The 20,091-nt window shown below is 42.1% G+C and overlaps 1 protein-coding gene across 2 annotated transcripts in view; it reads right to left on the minus strand.

Annotated features, from left to right (window-relative positions):
- EFCC1 (EF-hand and coiled-coil domain containing 1) overlaps positions 1–20,091 on the minus strand; it is a 277,890-nt gene that overhangs the window by 27,251 nt on the left and 230,548 nt on the right. Inside the window, exons 4-6 of one of the 2 annotated variants that reach the window (XM_073592392.1) lie at positions 16,502–16,625; positions 11,204–11,366; positions 5,510–5,668 (exon numbers count right to left, since the gene is read on the minus strand). In XM_073592392.1, coding sequence (XP_073448493.1) covers positions 5,510–5,668; positions 11,204–11,366; positions 16,502–16,625 — 446 coding nt within the window. Of the gene's footprint in view, positions 1–5,509; positions 5,669–11,203; positions 11,367–16,501; positions 16,629–20,091 lie in introns of both variants that reach the window. The other variant, XM_073592391.1, reaches the window with a different exon arrangement.

A 20,091-nucleotide genomic window follows, 5' to 3' on the forward strand; every position in this document is an offset into this window, starting at 1 on the left:
AAAGTCAACAATCAAGAGAAGACTTCACCAGAGTGGATACAGCGGGTTCACCACAAGATGTAAACCATTGGTGAGCCTCAAAAACTGGAAGGCCAGATTAGAGTTTGCCAAACAACATCTAAAAAAGCCTTCACAGTTCTGGAACAACATCCTATGGATGGATGAGACCAAGATCAACTTGTACCAGAGTGATGGGAAGAGAAGAGTATGGAGAAGGAAAGGAACTGCTCATGATCCAAAGCATACCACATCATTAGTGAAGCATGGTGGTGGCAGTGTCATGGCGTGGGCATGTATGGCTGCCAATGGAACTGGTTCTCTTGTATTTATTGATGATGTGACTGCTGACAAAAGTAGCAGGATGAATTCTGAAGTGTTTCTGGCAATATTATCTGCTCATATTCAGCAAAATGCTTCAGAACTCATTGGACGGCGCTTCACAGTGCAGATGGACAATGACCCGAAGCATACTGCGAAAGCAACCAAAGAGTTTTTTAAGGGAAAGAAGTGGAATGTTATGCAATGGCCAAGTTAATCACCTGACCTGAATCCGATTGAGCATGCATTTCACTTGCTGAAGACAAAACTGAAGGGAAAATGGCCCAAGAACAAGCAGAAACTGAAGAAAGTTGCAGTAAAGGCCTGGCAGAGCATCACCAGGGATGAAATCCAGCGTCTGGTGATGTCTATGTGTTCCAGACTTCAGGCTGTAATTGACTGCAAAGGATTTGCAACCAAGTATTAAAAAGTGAAAGTTTGATGGATGATTATTAATATGTCCCACTACTTTTGGTCCCTTAAAAAGTGGGAGGCACAAACTGTTGTAATTCCTACACCATTCACCTGATTTGGATGTAAATACCCTCAAATTAAAGCTGAAAGTCTGCAGTTAAAGCACATCTTGTTTGTTTCATTTCAAATCCATTGTGGTGGTGTATAGAGCCAAAAAGATTAGAATTGTGTTGATGTCCCAATATTTATGGATCTGACTGTACAGATTCATTTGACTGTTGTGTGGGTTTAGTAACATTTTAAAATAGGGATTTTAAAAAAAAATGTATTCCTTGGTTGTCTTGAGCTTGGGCTTACTACTGAAGATTTATTCTAGCTCCTATAAATCCACTTTACTGTTTGATATATGAGTTTATTTTTTAATTTGCTGAAGTCTGGACAATGCATCCACAAATCACGTCACTGCAACTTATTTGTTTTCTAAATTTATACAAACAGCTACAAATAAGAAAATGATACGCATTTATTATTATAGCAGGCTGCACTTGTAGTTTTGCCAACACAAAGATTGACTGCATCTTTATGAATGCTTATAAGACGGCATACAAACTGAAATATATAAACAGTTTAATTTGCAGGACACAGCAAGTAAACTCTCATTTCCATTAGGCTTTCTGAATCAGAATCTAACAGAAATAAGCATTTTATTTACAGCATGTACAGCAGTAAATTGGCTGCCATTGTTTTAGGATTCTCCAGCCTAGCTCCATGTCATTACCTACATTTAAAAGGAAAATATTTATTTCCATCTTGAGAGGTGAGAGGCTCCAGTCAGTGGCGGTCTGTTCATAGGGGGTGCATGGGCGCGGCACCCCCCTCTAGGCAGTCACAAAAAAAAAACAAAAAGTAAAAAAAAAAGAAAAAAAAAACAAATTTTTTTAATACTGGCCCTTTAAAAAAAAAAATACAAAAAAGGTCCTTAAGTGCACTGTGTGTGGACGCCGGACACAATGCGATGCCGGATACACAGTGCACTTATGGGAAGCGCCATGTCTATGCAATCACGAGATTGCAGACGTGGCACTGCATTTGTGGGCGTTTAGCCCACCTTGCGGCGCTTTCCGAAGCGACGAGTAGCTTCCGTCCGGCGTTCGTAGTATATGATACTACGCCAGGCGGTTTGATTGACATCTCAGTTTGATGTCACTTCCTGTTTTCTTTCTCCCATTGCGCCGGGAGAGAGGAAACAGGAAGTATGAAGAAGACACCGCTGGAGAGGACAACAGCAAGGTAATTAGTACACTACCGCTGTGCTGCCGCGGAGAACGGGGGGGGGGGGCTGCACAGGCTGCATTGGGGGACACAGGCAAGACTGCATTTGGGGGACACAGGCAAGGCTGCATTGGGGGACACAGGCAAGGCTGCATTTCGGGAAACAGACAAGGCTGCATTTGGGGGACACAGGCAAGGGTGCATTTGGGGGACACGGGTAAGGGTGCATTTGAGGGACACAGGCAAGGCTGCATTGGGGGACACAGGCAAGGCTGCATTTGGGGGACACAGGCAAGGCTGCATTTGGGGGACACAGGCAAGGCTGCATTTGGGGGACACAGGCAAGGCTGCATTTTGGGACACAGGCAAGGCTGCATTGGGGGACACAGGCAAGGCTGCATTGGGGGACACAGGCAAGGCTGCATTTGGGGGACACAGGCAAGGCTGCATTGGGGGACACAGGCAAGGCTGCATTGGGGGACACAAGCAAGGCTGCATTGGGGGACACAGACAAGGCTGCATTTCGGGACACAGGCAAGGCTGCATTTGGGGGACACAGGCAAGGGTGAATTTGGGGGACACAGGCAAGGCTGCATTTCGGGACACAGGCAAGGCTGCATTTGGGGGACACAGGCAAGGCTGCATTTTGGGACACAGGCAAGGCTGCATTTGGGGGACACAGGCAAGGCTGCATTTGGGGGACACAGGCAAGGCTGCATTGGGGGACACAGGCAAGGCTGCATTTGGGGGACACAGGCAAGGCTGCATTTGGGGGACACAGGCAAGGCTGCATTTGGGGGACACAGGCAAGGCTGCATTTGGTGGGACACAGGCAAGGCTGCATTTGGTGGACACAGGCAAGGCTGCATTTGGTGGATACAGGCAAGGCTGCATTTAGGGGACACAGGCTGCATTTGGTGAGACACAGGCTGCATTTGGTGAGACACAAGCTGCATTTGTTGAGACACAGGCTGCATTTGGTGGACACAGGCTGCATTGGGGGACACAGGCAAGGCTTCATTTGGGGGACACAGGCAAGGCTGCATTTGGGGACACAGGCAAGGCTGCATTGGGGGACACTGGCAGTGCTGCATTTGGAGGACACAGGCTGCATTTGGTGGGACACAGGCTGCATTTGGTAAGACACAGACTGCATTTGGGGGACACAGGCTGGCTGTATTTGGTGGGACACAGGCTGTATTTGGTGGGACACAGGCTGCATTGGGTGGGACACAGGCTGCATTTGGTGGACACAGGCTGCATTTGGTGGGACATAGGCTGCATTTTGTGTGACACAGGCTGCATTTTGTGTGACACAGGCTGCATGTAAGGACAGACTCTGCTGGGGACACCTGATGGCATCTGGTGGCAGGTGACGTGGCTAGTGACACGCACAGGGCTCCCACTGATTCTGCATTATGGTGAGTTGAATGATTTCATTTTATATTACAATGTAATAATAGAAATAATGCGCGTCAATTATCCTGACACCATAACAACCATGGTGCCGGGATGATTGAAGTGCTAACACCAGGTGTTTGGAATATCTTTATCTGCTGATTGTTAAACTTTCTAGAATGCACATATTTCTATTGTTGTGTAGGATCTGGGTCTGCTGTCCCTCCATCCCTCTCTCCCTCCATCCCTCATTCATCTCGGATGCTAACCACACATCTTAGAGCCACGCCCAATATTTTTCTGAAACCACGCCCATTTTCACCAAGTGGGAGGGGTCAAAAAGGAAGGACGGGGTCTGGCGCCCCCCTATCCTAAAACTTCACCAGCCGCCACTGGCTCCAGTCCAGAAATTTAAATAATTCTTGATGAGAAATGATGAAATCCATAAGACGCTAACAGCTCGATGTCGAAGTTTAAGTCAAGGTCATAAAAGGAGAAGTTTTCAAAACATTTCTTTCATTGCTGTACTACAGCTATGATTTTACATACAGTGATCTGCAGTGGTAGGTTTGAAGCGTACCGTTTAGCCAAAACTTTCGATTTGTTTTTGGAAATAATTGGGTACAGTTTGAACCACTGTAAGGTTTTCAATGCTATTCAGTCCTCCGTTAGCGTGACTTACCCTAAACAAACCTTGGTGACAACAGTTTCGCTAGACAGGCAGGGCTCTTTCACATTGACAGCAGTATGTACCACCCTCTGAAAAGCGATCCACAGTAAATTGCGTTTGGAAGAGAAATTTGAGATTTAAACAAAACAAACATTTATACTCGCCTTGGATACAGCATTGGTCCGATGCTGCATCTGTCCCCTGCCACCTCTAGACTGAGAACTGACCAAGCAAAGGCTGCTAATTGTTCAGTTCTTGATGTTCAGTGAACAGAGAGCCGATGACAGTCAATCCTCGACTCTTGCTCTGCCTCTCCAGTGCTCACTGGAGCTCCGGGCTGTGGAGAGGCAGAAGTGGCTGGCTTAGTTTCCCAGGGACTTGCTGAGAGGCTGAGCCAGATACCGGCTCAGGCATCTGGGTGGATCTCTTCGGAGCCTGGAGCGGCTTAGTGACACATCAGCGAACAGCGGAATTTAGCCCGCTGCTGGCTGAATATGAGTCATATGAGTGCAGAACTAAGTGCACTCTGATGACCCATAGAAGAGGTATGGCCAAAGGAGTTTTGACCATACTTTTCCTTTAACAGGGTGGTATAGCAGTGATCGGTAGGCATTCAGGAGGTGATCTCACCACTGAGAGGCTGAGCCAGCTACCGGCCCAGGCATCTGGGTGGATCTCTTTGGAGCCTGGAGCGGCTGAGTGACACATCAGCCAACAGCGGACTTTAGCCCGCTGCCGGCTGAATATGAGTCACATGAGTACGGAACTAAGTGCACTCCGATGACCCATAGAAGAAGTATGGCCAAATGAGTTTTGGCCATACTTCTCCTTTAACAGGGTGGTATAGCAGTGAATGGTAGGCATTCAGGAGGTGATCTCACCACCTCTTGAATGTTGCCTTTTTTTATTTTTATAAGAGGTTATCTGTATTAAAATACCGCAACTGTGGGTCAAATATTTAAACAAATGAAAATCAATGAAAAGTGTCGATCTAGCATGACCTTACTTTGGGTTATAGCTCAGCTTTGCCAAGAACAACCTATATCTTGTAAACTACAGTAGACACCATGCAATATGCTAGAATTAATATTAAATCTGTAAGCTGTATTTTATTACTCTACTAAAAGACCGCATTGGGGTTGATTTACTAAAGGCAAATGGGCTGTTCACTTAGCAAGGGAAGTTGCACTTTGCGGGAAAATTCTCTGCAGAACTTAGTGGATGCAGTGAAGCTCTTCTGATGTCCATCATCCAATCATGTGCAAGCAAAAATGCTGTTCTTTTATTTTCCTTGCATGTGACTGGGTATTCTTTAAAAAGTGAAATTTCACCACATTCATCAAGCCTGGGGGAATATTCCCTTGCAAAGTGCAACTTCTTGCAAAGTAAATAGTCAGTATGTCTTCAGTAAATCAGCCCCACTGAGTTGTCTCTTACCAGGTCACGTAGTTGCTGAAGAAGCTGTAGAACATCAAGAAGCTTCTCCTCAATCAGAGATAGACGAACTCGCTCTGTTTCCAGCATCTGAAGATCTATCCTCATCAACTCAATTTCCTCAGTTTTCCTTTCCAGTTCTTCAGTGAATGGTGTCTTCATCTAGAAAAAGTGAATATATTAATGACCAGGTTACTATATACATTATTCTTGGGAATTACAATCTGTTGAGTTAGTCAACCCCAAAATGAGAGCTGCAAGATGTGTTCTACAGCTTCTTCACACAGAAGAGAAGGTTACACATAGCAGAAGTGATGCTTCAGAAAGAAGTATTTTCCAGATGAAACTTTGGCATTGAGACACAGATAATGGTAATTACACAAAGGCAAGCTGGACTACTGCATGTGTCAGCAATCAATAAAACTTTATTGAAAGGAACAGCTAGTATTGCCCATCAAATTCCACTCTTTAGCTGGAAATACACTATTACATTTTTTTCATTGTGTGTAGTGGCTGAACTAAAAAAAAAAAAAGAATGCAGATTCCTTAATCCACGCTACACAGCGCAGATAGCTGAATCTCCTTGCTGGGCTATTGTATTGACAGATGATGGTGCCAGCTGTCAATCTACAATAGCTTCAGCCGATTGAATGCAGCCGCTGTTTGTCCGGCAATTTTCCACCCGGCTACTTCGATTTTCGATTTAATCAAAGGATGTTGGATGGGATATGGTCACCAGAGCCACCCACTAATCGAATTCAACAATATATGGCCAGCTTTTCTCTGTGTTTTACCCCCAACTTAGGGCTTAGTCATAGAGATGAAAGTAATGAAAATGGGTAGAGATTTATATACAAACAAAAAGAAGGAGAAGGTGAAGAGGAAAACATTGCTCATAATATACAATATCCCATTCAAAATTTAAACTTTGCTGCATTCTACTATTCAGGGTAATGATCTAAAATATGTTCCACTTATTTAAAGGCATTGTACACGTTCCCTGTTTTAATTAGGTATTGGTGTAATTATGCATATTCCCTGTGCTGTTTGTTTGCCTTACCTTGTGATGATGGGCTGTAATAATATTTATATGTATAATAATTGGAATCAGTTGTATATTTCTGGAGGGGGGGCAATCCATCCGCCAACCCCATCTCCCATCCCCTTGGCTTCATGGTGGTACGGCTTTCCCTGTGTCTCCTCCCTCCTCCTCCTCGGTGGAGGGAGAAGCAATGCAATAGGATCGCTTCTCCTCTCGGCCAATTGGGTCTCAGGACCCACTTCCTGAGCCGGGACTGGCCGGTAGGAGAAGGAGAAAGACAATAGCGGATATTAATTTACTATTGTCACACAAGTGGGTGGGCTTGGGACGCAGTCCTCTCCGCCCCGAGCCCACCTTTTTTTTAAGCCAATTAGAGCCTCAGGCTCTAACCATGTGCTTCTAAAAAAAAAAAAATCCTATTGGAATCCATACATCCAGCACCCTGCATGTAAATTAGGGGCTGGGCGCATGGATTAGCCGCCGCTGATTGGAATATTAATGTTGTGGCTACAGTTTGTAGTGTTATAACTGATCAGTTCCCCTATGTCCATGTATTCATTAGGCTAGCTTGTCCCTAGGGCCAAGCAACTTCTTACTCTGCCTGTTTGTGTCTGTTTTAGATCTAATTACTGTTTAGCTCTCATCTGCACCAGCATTAGACGTAAAGTTCCAGGGCTAGTGGTATATTAAGTTTCTTCACAGGAAATGTCAGTTCTCACACTACAGACAGAGGTCATGCACTAACCTGTTCATGTTTGATCACTAAGAGAAACTTCTGACACAGGAATGTCAAGATTTAATCCATTATAAGCTGTGCGGACAGGGCAACAAATGACACAATGAAACTACATGATCAATGCACATCTTATTCATGTGAAAAACTTAAGGTGCAGGTAAAAAGCTTTATAATGCCTTTAACCTCCTGTTGGTAAACACAACACACAGATCTGGCTGGATTTCTCCCTGCTATCAGTTACCATTTAGAACTGAAAGCATGGAGAGACCCAGCCAAATGATCTGTGAGTGAATGCAGCACACAGGGTTTTTTTTTACTAAAACTGGAGAGTGCAAAATCACTTCTGCATAGAAACCAATCAGCTTCCAGGTTTTTTTGCTAAAGCTTAATTAAACAAGCTGAGGTTAGAAGATGATTGTTTTTTCTGCAGAAGTGATACTGATTTTACACTCTTCAGCTTTAGTAAATAAACCCCATACAATTGCATACACTTGTTAGGCACATAGTTAACCGGTTGATTGGCCTACTGATCATTCCTGTCACCCAGCCAGGGTCATTACTACAGTGTACAGTATCACTGATCACTGTATTAGTGTCATCAGAGACATCAGTGTCAGTTAGTGTCCCTCCCAGCCAGTGTCAGTTAGCTCCAGATTTTCTGCGCCACTATCACAGTCACAGTATAAGTCACTGATCACCGCCATTACTAGAATAGTATCTGTACGGATTAGTATCTTGATTACCAGGGCCGGACTTACCATTGGGCTTGACTGGGCTCAAGCCCATGGGCCCCGCCCAATAGGGGGCCCCGCCCATTCACATTTTAAATATCTTCATAAATCTTCAGCTAGATCGGATGAAACAGCGGTGACTCACACTGGTCCTCACTTGGCTGCAGCGCTGCTCTGCCGAGTCTCTCTCTGTCTCATCAGCCGATCAGCGGCACAGAGAGAGAGACTCTAATGTGTAATTACGCAGGACAGACCAGGAGGAGCCTGGAGGTGGGTGGAGCTGCGCCGTTGGCTTGGCAACCCTGCACTCGTTGCTAGCGCCTGGGCCGCCTGGCGTCTAGCAACGAGTGACATCATTGAGTCAGTCACATCGGACTCGGAGTCTCAGACTCAGAGCTGACGTGACCGTCACAGGAGCTGCCTGGAGCGGAGGAGCCTGCCTAAGTGTATCTGTCTTTCCCGGGCTGATAGGCAGTTGTTGCTGCAGTCTAGCACTGTGTGGCAGAGGCCAGCAATCTTCCTCCTCCGCACAGCCCATGAGTGTATTGGCCCTCCCACCGGCATCACCTCCTTCATCTTGTCTAGTCACTCACACTGACTGCAGGACTCCGCCCCTAGTGAGTGTTGGCTCCACCCACCTCCTCCCTCCATCTTGTCCCCCTTGCAGTCTGCAGAGCGGCGTGGATACAAGAAGTAGAAGGCTGCGGACATTGACAGTGAAATTACTGGACCCAACCAATCAAATCATTATTCAATGACTCCATTGCTCCTGCATGGGAGCTCCTCCCCCCACCAGAGCACCAAATTAATTGACTAAAAGTGAGTAAAAAAAAAAAGAATGAATTCATGTGTCAAGTCAAAAAGAAAAATACATGTGTGCCATTATGTATGAACAAAAATGCCCCTTTAGTCATGACTTGTTCAATCATAACGCCTTCAGCTCCGGAACCTTTTACCCCCCCTTATGACCAGACCATTTTTTGCAATACTGCGCTGCATTGCTTTAACTGACTGACAATTGCGCGGTCGTGCGACGTTGTAACCCAAGTAAAATTGACGTCCCTTTTTTCCCACTCACTTACGTACTACACACACACACACACAATTTATCTTGCACTTTGTTCAATGAGTTATTTTGCTATATTCTTGCAATTGATTTGTTATGATTGCAACCTTACAAGGTATTTGTTTGTTTTTTTGTTTTTATTCTCATTCTGACCAAGACATTTGTGCATTGCAATAAACACATGAACTTTTTTAATCATAATTTATTTATTGGAAAAAAAGTTTTTCAAGCTTCAATCAGTGGTCATATAAATAGATTATTACGTTTTTTTAACATGTAACACTGTCTAGGGTACCAGTCAACATTTTGTTCTATTTAAAGTAATGTATAGAAGGTAGGGCCCGAAAATGACTCAAGCCCAGGGGCCCCCAGCACCCTAAGTCCTGCCCTGTTGATTACGATCAGAACTGTATTTGTGTCCCCAAGTATAGTGTCCCCAAAAATGCAGTGTTAGCAGATCAACCCAGATCACTGTAGCAAAATAAATTTCGGCCTAATTTTATGAAGAAATTAGATTTGTATTGGATATGTTTTATAACAGGAAGAAGAAATATTTTTTTATCAAAATGTTCTGTATTTTTTCGTTTATAAAATAAAAAATAAAAAACCCAGTGGTGATCAAATACCAAAAGAAAGCTTGATTCATTTGAAACAAAGTGATATAAATTTAATTTGCATACAGTGTTGCATGACTGAGCAACTGCCAAGAGTATCATAGAGCTGAATAGCAAAAAATGTCCTGGTCATGAAGGAAGTAAAACCTTCTGGAGATCAAGTGGTTATAGTAAATGTTTTGGATAGAGACAGATATAGTTAAAACCCCTGTCATTGTTTTTTTGTTTTGTTTTTTTGTTTTTTGCTGCCAGTGTTCTGTTAGGGAAGACTCCTTTTACTTCTTGTCCCATAAAAGTTAATGCCACGTACACACGGTCGAACTTTTCGGCTACAAAAGTCCGACAGCCTGTCCAACAGACTTTCGACGGACTTTTGTCAGACTTTTGGCGGACTTTTGGCGGACTTGCGGCAGACTTTCTTACGAACGGACTTGCCTACATACGATCACACAAAAGTCCGACGGATTCGTACGTGATGACGTACACCGGACTAAAATAAGGAAGTTGATAGCCAGTAGCCAGTAGCTGCCCTAGCGTGGGTTTTTGTCCGTCGGACTAGCACACAGACGAGCGGATTTCTGGGTCCGGCGTAGTTACGACGTAAAGGTTTGAAGCATGTTTCAAATCTAAAGTCTGTCAGATTTGCGGCTGGAAAAGTCCGCTGAAAGTCCACTGAAAGTCCGTGGAAGCCCACACACGATCGGATTGTCAGCCAGCTTTAGTCCGTCGGCGTCCGTCGGACTTTGTAGACGAAAAGTCCGACCGTGTGTACGCGGCATAAGAAATGAGTGGAGAGCTGTAATAGGAACAGGCGCTCCCATTGGTAGTGGTATTTACCCTCAACGTTTGTTGACAACTCTAAAATTATAGATTTATAGAATTATAGATTGCCCCTCATTTTCCTTCTTGGTGACAATGATCCAAAGGAAGGACACAGTAATAAAAGCTTAATGGAGGGTCTAACCCCTTACCACTCTCTGCAAAACAAAAAGAAAAAAAAATGTACCTTTACATACACTTTTAAACATAAAGAAATTTCCTCCCCTCGTCGGTTTATTAACTTGTTCTATTATTTGTAATTATAAGGAATCCATCTTTAAGAATTTTCTCAATTTTGTATATGTATAAAAGGTGTTCCCAAAGTAGAACTTGCAGCCTCCTGGCAGTCCTATCAGCATATTGAATCTGACATTCTTCGAAGATCATTATGTAAATGATAAAAAAGGGTATTGCAATGTACTAATTGCTAGACATTTTAGGTCAATTCAGTACTGCTATATTTTAGATATGTTTCTCTAAGTCAACACCTAGATGAGAAACATTTAAAAATTCTATTATTTCCTAATCATTTCTTATTTACTATAAAGAGGCTAGGTAAAAGGTAAACTACTCATGGTAGGTGCTTTCCTAGAAACAAACTATATTCCTGTTTTAAATATAACAGATAAAGGTGACCTCTCCTATCGCCACCTGCACACAAATCACTTCTGATGCTGACCAGTCCTTACCTCTTCCATTAGAGCTTCCAAATCCTTCATTTCCTGTTCCTTAACTGCCAGCTCTTCTTTCATATTCGCAACCTTCTTGACCCATAAGACAAGCATATTCTTGTAATTATTACCATCAGACCTGATATCACACAGGAACTTTCGTATTCTCCTGTCTTCACACCTAGCAAAATAAATTCACCAGTTAATGTACCCTTCAGATATACTCTCCACCTCATTATTAATGTCAAGCCTGCTAAAAAATGAGAACATTCTGAGTAATCAGAAGCTCAATGCATCTTAGTTCTGCAATAACTCTAAAGCCCCGTACACACGATCAGACTTCCTGACGGGAAATCTTTGATGACAGGCTGTTGTCGGTAAATCCAACTGTGTGTGTGCTCCATCGGACAATTGTTGTCGGACTTTCCGCCAACAAATATTGGCTAGGTTCTCCAATTTTCCGTGGACAAATGTGTGTTGTCAGATTTTCCGATCGTGTGTACACAAGTCCGTCGGACAAAAGTCCAAAGTACAAACACGCATGCCCGGAAGCAGAAGCGGTCGGTCTTGTAAACTAGCATTTGTAATGGAGAATTAACATTCGTGACATGGCAAATTATGAAATATCCAAATGCAGCGCACAATTCTCTTCTTCTTCAATGGGATAATAATGAAGCTGCTCTGTTGGTGATACTGATGAGTTATTGCAAACAAATTTTCAAAGGCTTTTTTTTCTAGTGATATCAAGAATAATATTATGTTTTTTTGTTTTTTTTTTACTTGGGCAAGTTACCACAACACCATTATTCTGTAGTTTTTAAGATCAATTATGTTGGTGTCTCTTGTCAATTTTACATTGTATTTTTTTAAATTTAACTGCCTACTCCCAAACTGTCATTTGAAGTAAAACACATAGCCAAGTATTATTCTACACAAATTTTTTATTGTGCATTAAAAAAAAAATTAAATTAGACATGCTATCTGCCAATAGAATTTAAACAAAATGCATTCAATGCATCCAAAAATATAGAAAATATACCAAATCAAATCATTATTCAACCAAAAAATAATGTCAAAGCAATAACTTCAAGGCCAATAATAAATAACACATCATCTTCTCCGATTCCGCAACATGGCTGGTTGACGAAGGGTTGTTCAGATACGAACTGAAAAGCACGAGATGAAAAGCGTGAACCGAAAAGCGCTAAATGAAAAACGTGGAAATAAAAGTGTGAATCAACACTCACCAAACTTCTACTAACACGAAATTAGCAGACGGAGCCCAAAGGGTGGTTCTAAAGAGCTGAAAAACCACGTAGTACGTCTAGTACGTCACTATGTTCATAATTGCTGGCCAACAATTGTGTGGCCGTGTGTATGCAAGACAAGTTTGGGCCAACTCCCTTCGGACAAAATTCCACGGTTTTGTTGGCCAACAATCCGAGGCATTAGACCCCATACACACTATTCGATTTTCTGCAGATTTTCGTTTTCAGATTGACCAAAACCATGTAGTGCAAGAGCCTGCCTGATTCAATACAAATTGAAACTCTTAAGCCCCGTATACACGATCAGAAAATCTGAAGTTAAATTTCGTCCAATGAACAACCTGCTGATTTTCTGATTGTTAGTATGCCGTTTCTGACAGCCAATTACGAATTTTTGGTAGACAAAAACTGGATGTGCAAGCTCCAAAATGTTTGCCTGATGTGACTACAATGTCTGATTTTGTTTTCATTAGTACGGTTTTCTGCCAAAAAAAAAAAAAAATCTGAAGAGCAAGACAAGGCATGTTCAGAAATGAAAGAACACATACAAAACAATTCAACACATTACGTCACTTCTAACATAGAATTCTGTCGTACGAAAATTTTCTGACAGTGAGTAACCTCTTCACTTTCGATTTGAGACTAGCATGCAACAAAAAACTGACGAAAATGTATCCAATAATCTAATCGTGTGTACAAGGCTTTAAGGTTTGACCTCATATTATATGGTTTTGGTAAATCTGAAGACAAAAATCTGCAGAAAATCTAATAGTGTGTATGGGGCCTTATGCTGCATACACACGAGCGGACTTTTCGACCGGACTGGTCTGACGGACCGAATCCGGCGGACAATCCGATCGTGTGTGGGCTCCATCAGACTTGTAGTGGACTTTTTCGGTCGAAAATCTGACGGATTTTAGATTTGGAACGTTTCAAATTTGTCCAACGGACTCGAGTCCGGTCGAAAAATCCGACGGACGAAAACAGACGCTAGGGCAGCTATTGGCTACTGGCTATCAACTTTCTTATTTTAGTCCGGTCGTACAAATCCGTCGGACTTTGGTGTGATCGTGTGTAGGCAAGTCCATTCGTTAGAAAGTCCGTCAGAAGTCCGTCAAAAGTCCGTCGAAAGTTCGTCGGAAAGACTGTCGGACCTTTGTTGCCGAAAAGTCCGCCGTGTGTACAGAGCATAAGACCCCATACAAACTATACAACTTTTATTGTCTGATTTCCTTTAGATTTACCCAAACCATGTAGTGCAAGGGCCTGCCTGGTTGCATACACATTAAAATTCTTAAGATTTGACCTCATATTATATGGTTTTGGTCAATCAAGACAAAAGTGGCCCCACCAAGTGCTTATACTTACCTTTCGTTTATTCCTACACTGCTCTGTTCAACTGCCAGCAGGGAGGAGAGGCTGTGTAAGCTCCATGCCATGAACTATAGCTGATAAATGGCTAAGGACTCTGTTTCCACCCCCATGTGACAGTGATGGGTGTCTGAGTTGCCAATCACCAAGCAGCAGCTCTGTCGCATTGGATGAAGAGTGGTAAGCCATATGCTCTCCTATACACAGAAGTACTGGGCATTTTGTTTTGCTACTAGTGGATAAGGGATACATGGAAGGCAAGTATGGGCTTGTTTACACTTGAGTTGCCCTCTGAAAAATGATCCATGGTGGAATGCTTTTGAGAGGGCTATTAAAGAGTGACTGGAAGGTGATATGTTGCCTTCTCACAGCCTATTTTAACCCTGTAAAGCAAAAAACACAGGAGGAAATGTACTTTCCTTCGACATTGGAAAGTGTCTAGCTGGACCATCAGGACAGTCCAGAGAAGCCTGGCCAAAGTGGTCTTCATAGAAGAATGGCAGCCAAAAAGATATACCTTTGATGTGAAAACAAGGCCAAGCGACTCAACTGTGCACGAAAACATAGGACCTGGGATGCAGAAAATGGCAGCAGGTGCTCTGAACTAATGAGCCAAAACCTGACTCTGAAGGGAAGTAAGCATGATGTGTCTTTCATCTGGTGCATTAGGATTCCTTGGCCAACCACTACATCTACAATCCCCTGTGTTGCCCGTTTCTTTGTGCTTCTTCAAAAGAACTTGTACAGCACATCTTCAAACCCCAGTCTTCCTTGATTACTTATACTTGCTTGGTATAACTGGTTAATTAAATACCTGACACTGATGCCGCGTACACACGGTCGGACTTTCCGACGGGAAATGTTCGATGTGAGCTTGTTGTCGGAAAGTCCGATCGCGTGTATGCTCCATCGAACATTTGCGGTCGGAATTTCCGGCCACAAATGTTTGAGAGCAGGTTCTCAAATTTTCCGCCAACTTCACTTTGTTGTCGGAAAGTCCGATCGTGTGTACACAAGTCTGTCGCACGAAAGCTCACGCATGCTCGGAATCCAGCAGAAGGAGCCGCACTGGCTAATGAAAGTTAACAAAGTGTAGCGCTAAAGGATAACGTGCCTAGTGCAATGTGCATAAGTGAATTTTAAACAGCACTAAAAAATGAAAACTATAAATACAATAAATGAATAGTGAATAAACTGATGTAGAAAGTCACTCAGAGATATCCATAAATGATGATAGATATAAATAAATATATTCCCAGTCTGAATACAGCTTGCAAACAGTATGGAATCACATAAATTGTGATGCAGCAGACAGACTGGTACTCAAAAAAAGATAACAAAAGTGTCCATAAACAGTATTTAAGTGTGGATAGATTCCCCGTCTGGATGAGGATGAAGATAAGTCTTGCAAACAGTGAACAAATCTAATTGTGAGAAGAACCACCACCGGATAAAGGGGAGGCTTACCGTAAAGTTTGAACACGTCAGGGCATACGCTCTGCGTGTCAAACAAGCTTATATACAGTGGAATGGACTCTGGACCGATGTCCTCAGGCAGGTGTCCGCCAAAGGCAGCCAAGTTGGAATCACAGGGGATGTAGTGCAACAAGCAGACCGGAGCTCAGATGTCCACAGGTGTGAAGAGAATATCAAAGAAGAAAGCAAAGGGGACCATAGTGTAATTCCGTAAATAAAGTTGAATTTAAAAAAAATGAATAACACTCACATAATTGTAGATAAAAAATAGTGCTGGTATAAAATCGATATAGGCAACAGTGGGGATCGTACCGACACGTTTCGTCTCAACAGGACATCATCTGGGGTGTCCCCAAAAAAATCAAATGACATCCATAATATTAATATTATTTATATCACTACAAAACAAATGCCTTTTAAAATACGTTTGGCACAACTACATCAGTATCACCAGCAAAGCAGCTTCATTATTATCCCATTAAAGAAGATGAGAATGCATTTCAACGTTTCATCAATTGCCATATCATGAATGTTAATTCTAGATTACGAACGGTAGTTTACAAGACCAAACTCTTCCGGGTCGTTCCTTGATTCCGATCATGCGTGTTTATACTTTCAACTTTTGTGTGACGATTTCTGTACTGACCATCCGAAAATCGGACGTTTCGTCAAAAGTTTACTATACTGCTCATCCAGCTTTTGTCTTAAGAAAAATGAAAATCGGATGTCGAAAGGAGCATACTAACGGTAAGAATTTCGGACGGCAGACCGTCGAACGACAATTCCCTTCCGAAATTGGCATGTGTGTACAGGCCTTAAGAATTGATGCTGGTTTGAAGCCAAAGGGTAGTCACACTAAATATTGGTTTGATTTAGATTTCTCTTCTGTTTGCTCACTTTGCATTTTTTAAATTGAATAAAATAAACAATTAAAATATATTTTTGAAAGCACTCTTACTTTACAGCATCTCTTTACACCTTCCTAAAATGTTTGCACATTACTGTATGTCCCAGGTTGGGGCCTCAGATAGTTTTGATTTAGGGACCACGCAAGAAAATCAAATTTAAAATACATAATTTTTTTTCCCGTAAATTAAGAAAATTATATAACTGCTGTAAAAAACAAAAAGGGTAATTAAGCATCTTTTTATTTTTCAATGGTGACTGTATTTTACTTTCTATCTAAACTGAGCATACTCACCCACTTGCACAGCATGAGACATTGGACAAAATCTGTCGTACTTCTGCTGCTGTTTCCCCTATCCACCTGTCCTCCTCTTCATCAGATGCAGCTTGCCCTTCTACTGAGCGAAACAACTGATCATCTACTAGAAAATAGAAAAACAGACGGTTCTAAGACATGTTTCAGCTCTTTTTAAAATATATATATAGAAGTTCCCTGCATGGATGGCTGCCTTCTGTATTCAGTCTCCAGTTTTAGTACTTAGATGACAAGCTAGATAAGGTCAAGTATGCTTATAACCATTACAACTTTTCTGATGGATTGGTTACCATGAAATGCTCTTCATTTGGTAGTTCATATAATTTCTAAAGATCACTAAGGACATGGCTGACAAAGAGAAGTAAATATTACTGAAAGAATAAAAGCTTTTTTCCACTGCAAAATATATAGTTCAAAATCCCTCAATGGACTGAGGGTTTTACATACTTACCATTTATCCATAATCACAAAAGTGTCAAGTTAGATGTTTAGTGTATCAATTATTGGATTTTATAATCAAGTATGCCCATCAAAAAGATGTTGGTCAATGGACATTCAACACCCTTAATGAAGATGGTAGGAATGCACCGTGGCAAACAGGAAGGTTGTAGAACCATAGGTGGAAGGGGAGTTGGTGCAATGTGGTGCACGTAGCATGTGTGTGTTATATGTAATGTTGGTGATGTGGTGTTGTCACTGTGTTGACACACACACATAGGAGGGTATAAATGATAGACACACAAGCAAGCAGCAGACAAAAGTGCACCATACACGTCCTTCACAATGCATCGTCCCCGGATGAATATAGATTGAAAATAAAATATGTTAATTTGAGGAGTGATAGAGCAAATGCAGATTGAGAAAAAGAAACAAGGGTGACAACAAAAAAAAGGAATAATAAACTTGACTTTATGAGATGAAAGGATCTTATTAGAAAGAGAAATCAGGACAAGTGGGCGGGGGAGTGGGAGATTGGGAGAGTAACGATTAGGACTTTTTTTTAGATATTTTTCTTTTTTTTTTTTATTCTGTTTTTTAGCGGGAAGACTATCTGGAGTTTTTTTTTTCAACTAGATGTGGGGTCTCTCACCTCTCGCACTATCGCTTACCTCCTCCATGGGGAAGATACTCGGTGCATATTGCTATTTTGAAGGGATCCCAAGAGATGCACCTTTTACAAAATGTTTGTTTATGTATTTTTTTGTTGTCATGTTTGAGATGTTAGTCCATTGGAAGAATACTATATGGGCCTTTTTTTTTTAAGCAATGTTTTATGTTTTGTAATTGTTTTTTTTTTCTTCTTAAATTGAATAAAAAGAATTTAAATAGAAAGAGAAATCAATCTAATCTCCAGATATAGAAAGTCCTAAATCTTGAAAAAATAGGGTCACTTAAATCCCCTTTCTTCCCTATTCTGATGCTTGGCTTGTATGTCAGCAAGTCATCTTCACCATGTCTAGATCTATAAATGCACTGAGCTGCTGCCATGTGATTGGCTGATTAGAAATTTGCGTTACCAAGCAATTGAACAGGTGTACATAATAAAGTGGCAGATGAATGTATGTGTCTATATATTTGCCAGTTCCTGAAGAAGACACCTTTACCCTACATTAACACCTATGCATTTTTTGTGTGTTTTGCAGTTTGCAGAAACGCACTACAGTCCATTTAACATGGTTTCCTATGGTACTAGTTCACATCTTTGCGTATTGTGGCTGGCGCATTTTGGAAAGGGTCGGGGACTTTTTTTCCCCGTGATTTTCTGCTAATAGATTTCAATGGAGCTGCACCAGAAATGCAAGTGGTGCATTTTGATGCGATTTTTGATGTGTTTTGCATTTTGCGGTTGTTTTTTTACCACTGTATATAGCTGGTTGCTAAGCAGGGGGCCAGAAAGCTGGCCGCCGCGTCCTTGGCAACCGATGAGTCATCAGCTGTCAGATAAGTCCCCCCCACCCGCAGACCCCGACAACCACCGGGCAAGGGTTGTTGGGAAGAGGCTCTTGTCCTCATCAACATGGGGGCAAGGAGCTTTGGGGTGGGGGGGCAGAGCCCCCCCGCCCCAAGCACCCATACCCCCTATGTTGAGGGCATGCGGCCTGGTATGGTTCAGGAGGGGGGGGGGCTCGCTCGTCCACTCCCTTTCCTGACCTGCCAGGTGGCAAGCTGGGATAAGGGTCTGGTATGGATTTTGGGGGGGATCGTACACCATTATATTTTTAATTTTGGCGTGGGGGTCCCCTCCGAATCCATACTATACTTGGTATGGACCTGGGGGGGGGAACCCTACGCTGTTTTTTTCGTGAATTTTTTTTGAAGATTCAGCTTTCAGCGGGGAACCCCGCTGACAGCTGATGACTCATCGGTTGCTAAGGACGTGGCGGCCGGCTTCCCGGCCCCCTCCTTGGCAACCAGCTTTATACAGTGTGTTTTACTGTTTAAAGAGAAAAAAAAACTATGTAAAACGCAAAATGCATAAAAACTGCATGCAGAAACACATGAAAAACGCTGGTTTAAAAACGCAAAATGCACTGAAAAACGTGCCTGAAAAAACGCATTAAACCCAGCTGCATTGGTGTGAACCTAGACTTAGAGGTGTATATGCCAATAAATATGAGGTGAAAATATAAGATATTATTTGAATAAATTAAAGTTATATTTTAGCACCACATGGGTTAGATATGCGGACTAGAGATGGCCAAAATAAAAATATATATTTTCACTTCCAGGTTGTACTATTGTTCGGATAACATAGTACAACACTCTACTGCAAGTGCATAGCTCCCAACTGTCCCTGATTTCGAGGGACTATCCGATTTGGAATAATGTCCCTCTGTCCCTCTTTCCCCCTGATTTGGCCCTCATTTTGGTCTGATCCATATAGTTGCATATAAAATGCACTTTTTATCTTTTAAAAAGTGTTTCCCAGTGCTAAACCTTTCATCTGATTTCTAAATTTCTGCATTTGTACATTTTAAAAGCCAATATAAAGGAAAAATAGTGGTAAAAAAAAGTCCTTGTGGATTTAATTAACCCCTTCTTTGGTTAATTCTCCTTTTAAGGGGGTGTGGCAGGGTGTGTGTCCTATGCCTACATACGTTTGTTAGAAGGTGTCCCTCATTCCTATCTCAAAATGTTGGGAGGTATGCAAGCGCACCTCAGTAGGATATCACACAGCTATCAAAGGACACAGAACCCCTTCAAATTCATTTTCTACATTCAAACATTTGAAGTGCACTTCGACCAGTATTTGTGATTCTTGTCATAACAGCATCTTGATTTTTTTTTATTTCTTCTATGCATCTGTCACTTTGAAGATGCCGCTTTCCCCTCTCTGAGACTAGCAGATGAATCATCAGTGTGTAAAACATGCTAAAGGTTTCTTACACTGATTAACTAGCTCTGCACTCTACTATAAATACTATAAAGAATAAGAATTAAAAGCAATCCGTATAAATCAATCCTATTTACAGTGCACTAACTTATACTAGATTCAGTAACAAGACATCATTAATACGTCTTCAAGTGTTATCTTTACACAGAAATAATGGATGATCACTGATGATCTC

The sequence above is a fragment of the Aquarana catesbeiana genome, linkage group LG07 (genome assembly GCF_042186555.1).
Source record: "Aquarana catesbeiana isolate 2022-GZ linkage group LG07, ASM4218655v1, whole genome shotgun sequence".
Lineage (NCBI taxonomy): Eukaryota > Metazoa > Chordata > Amphibia > Anura > Ranidae > Aquarana > Aquarana catesbeiana.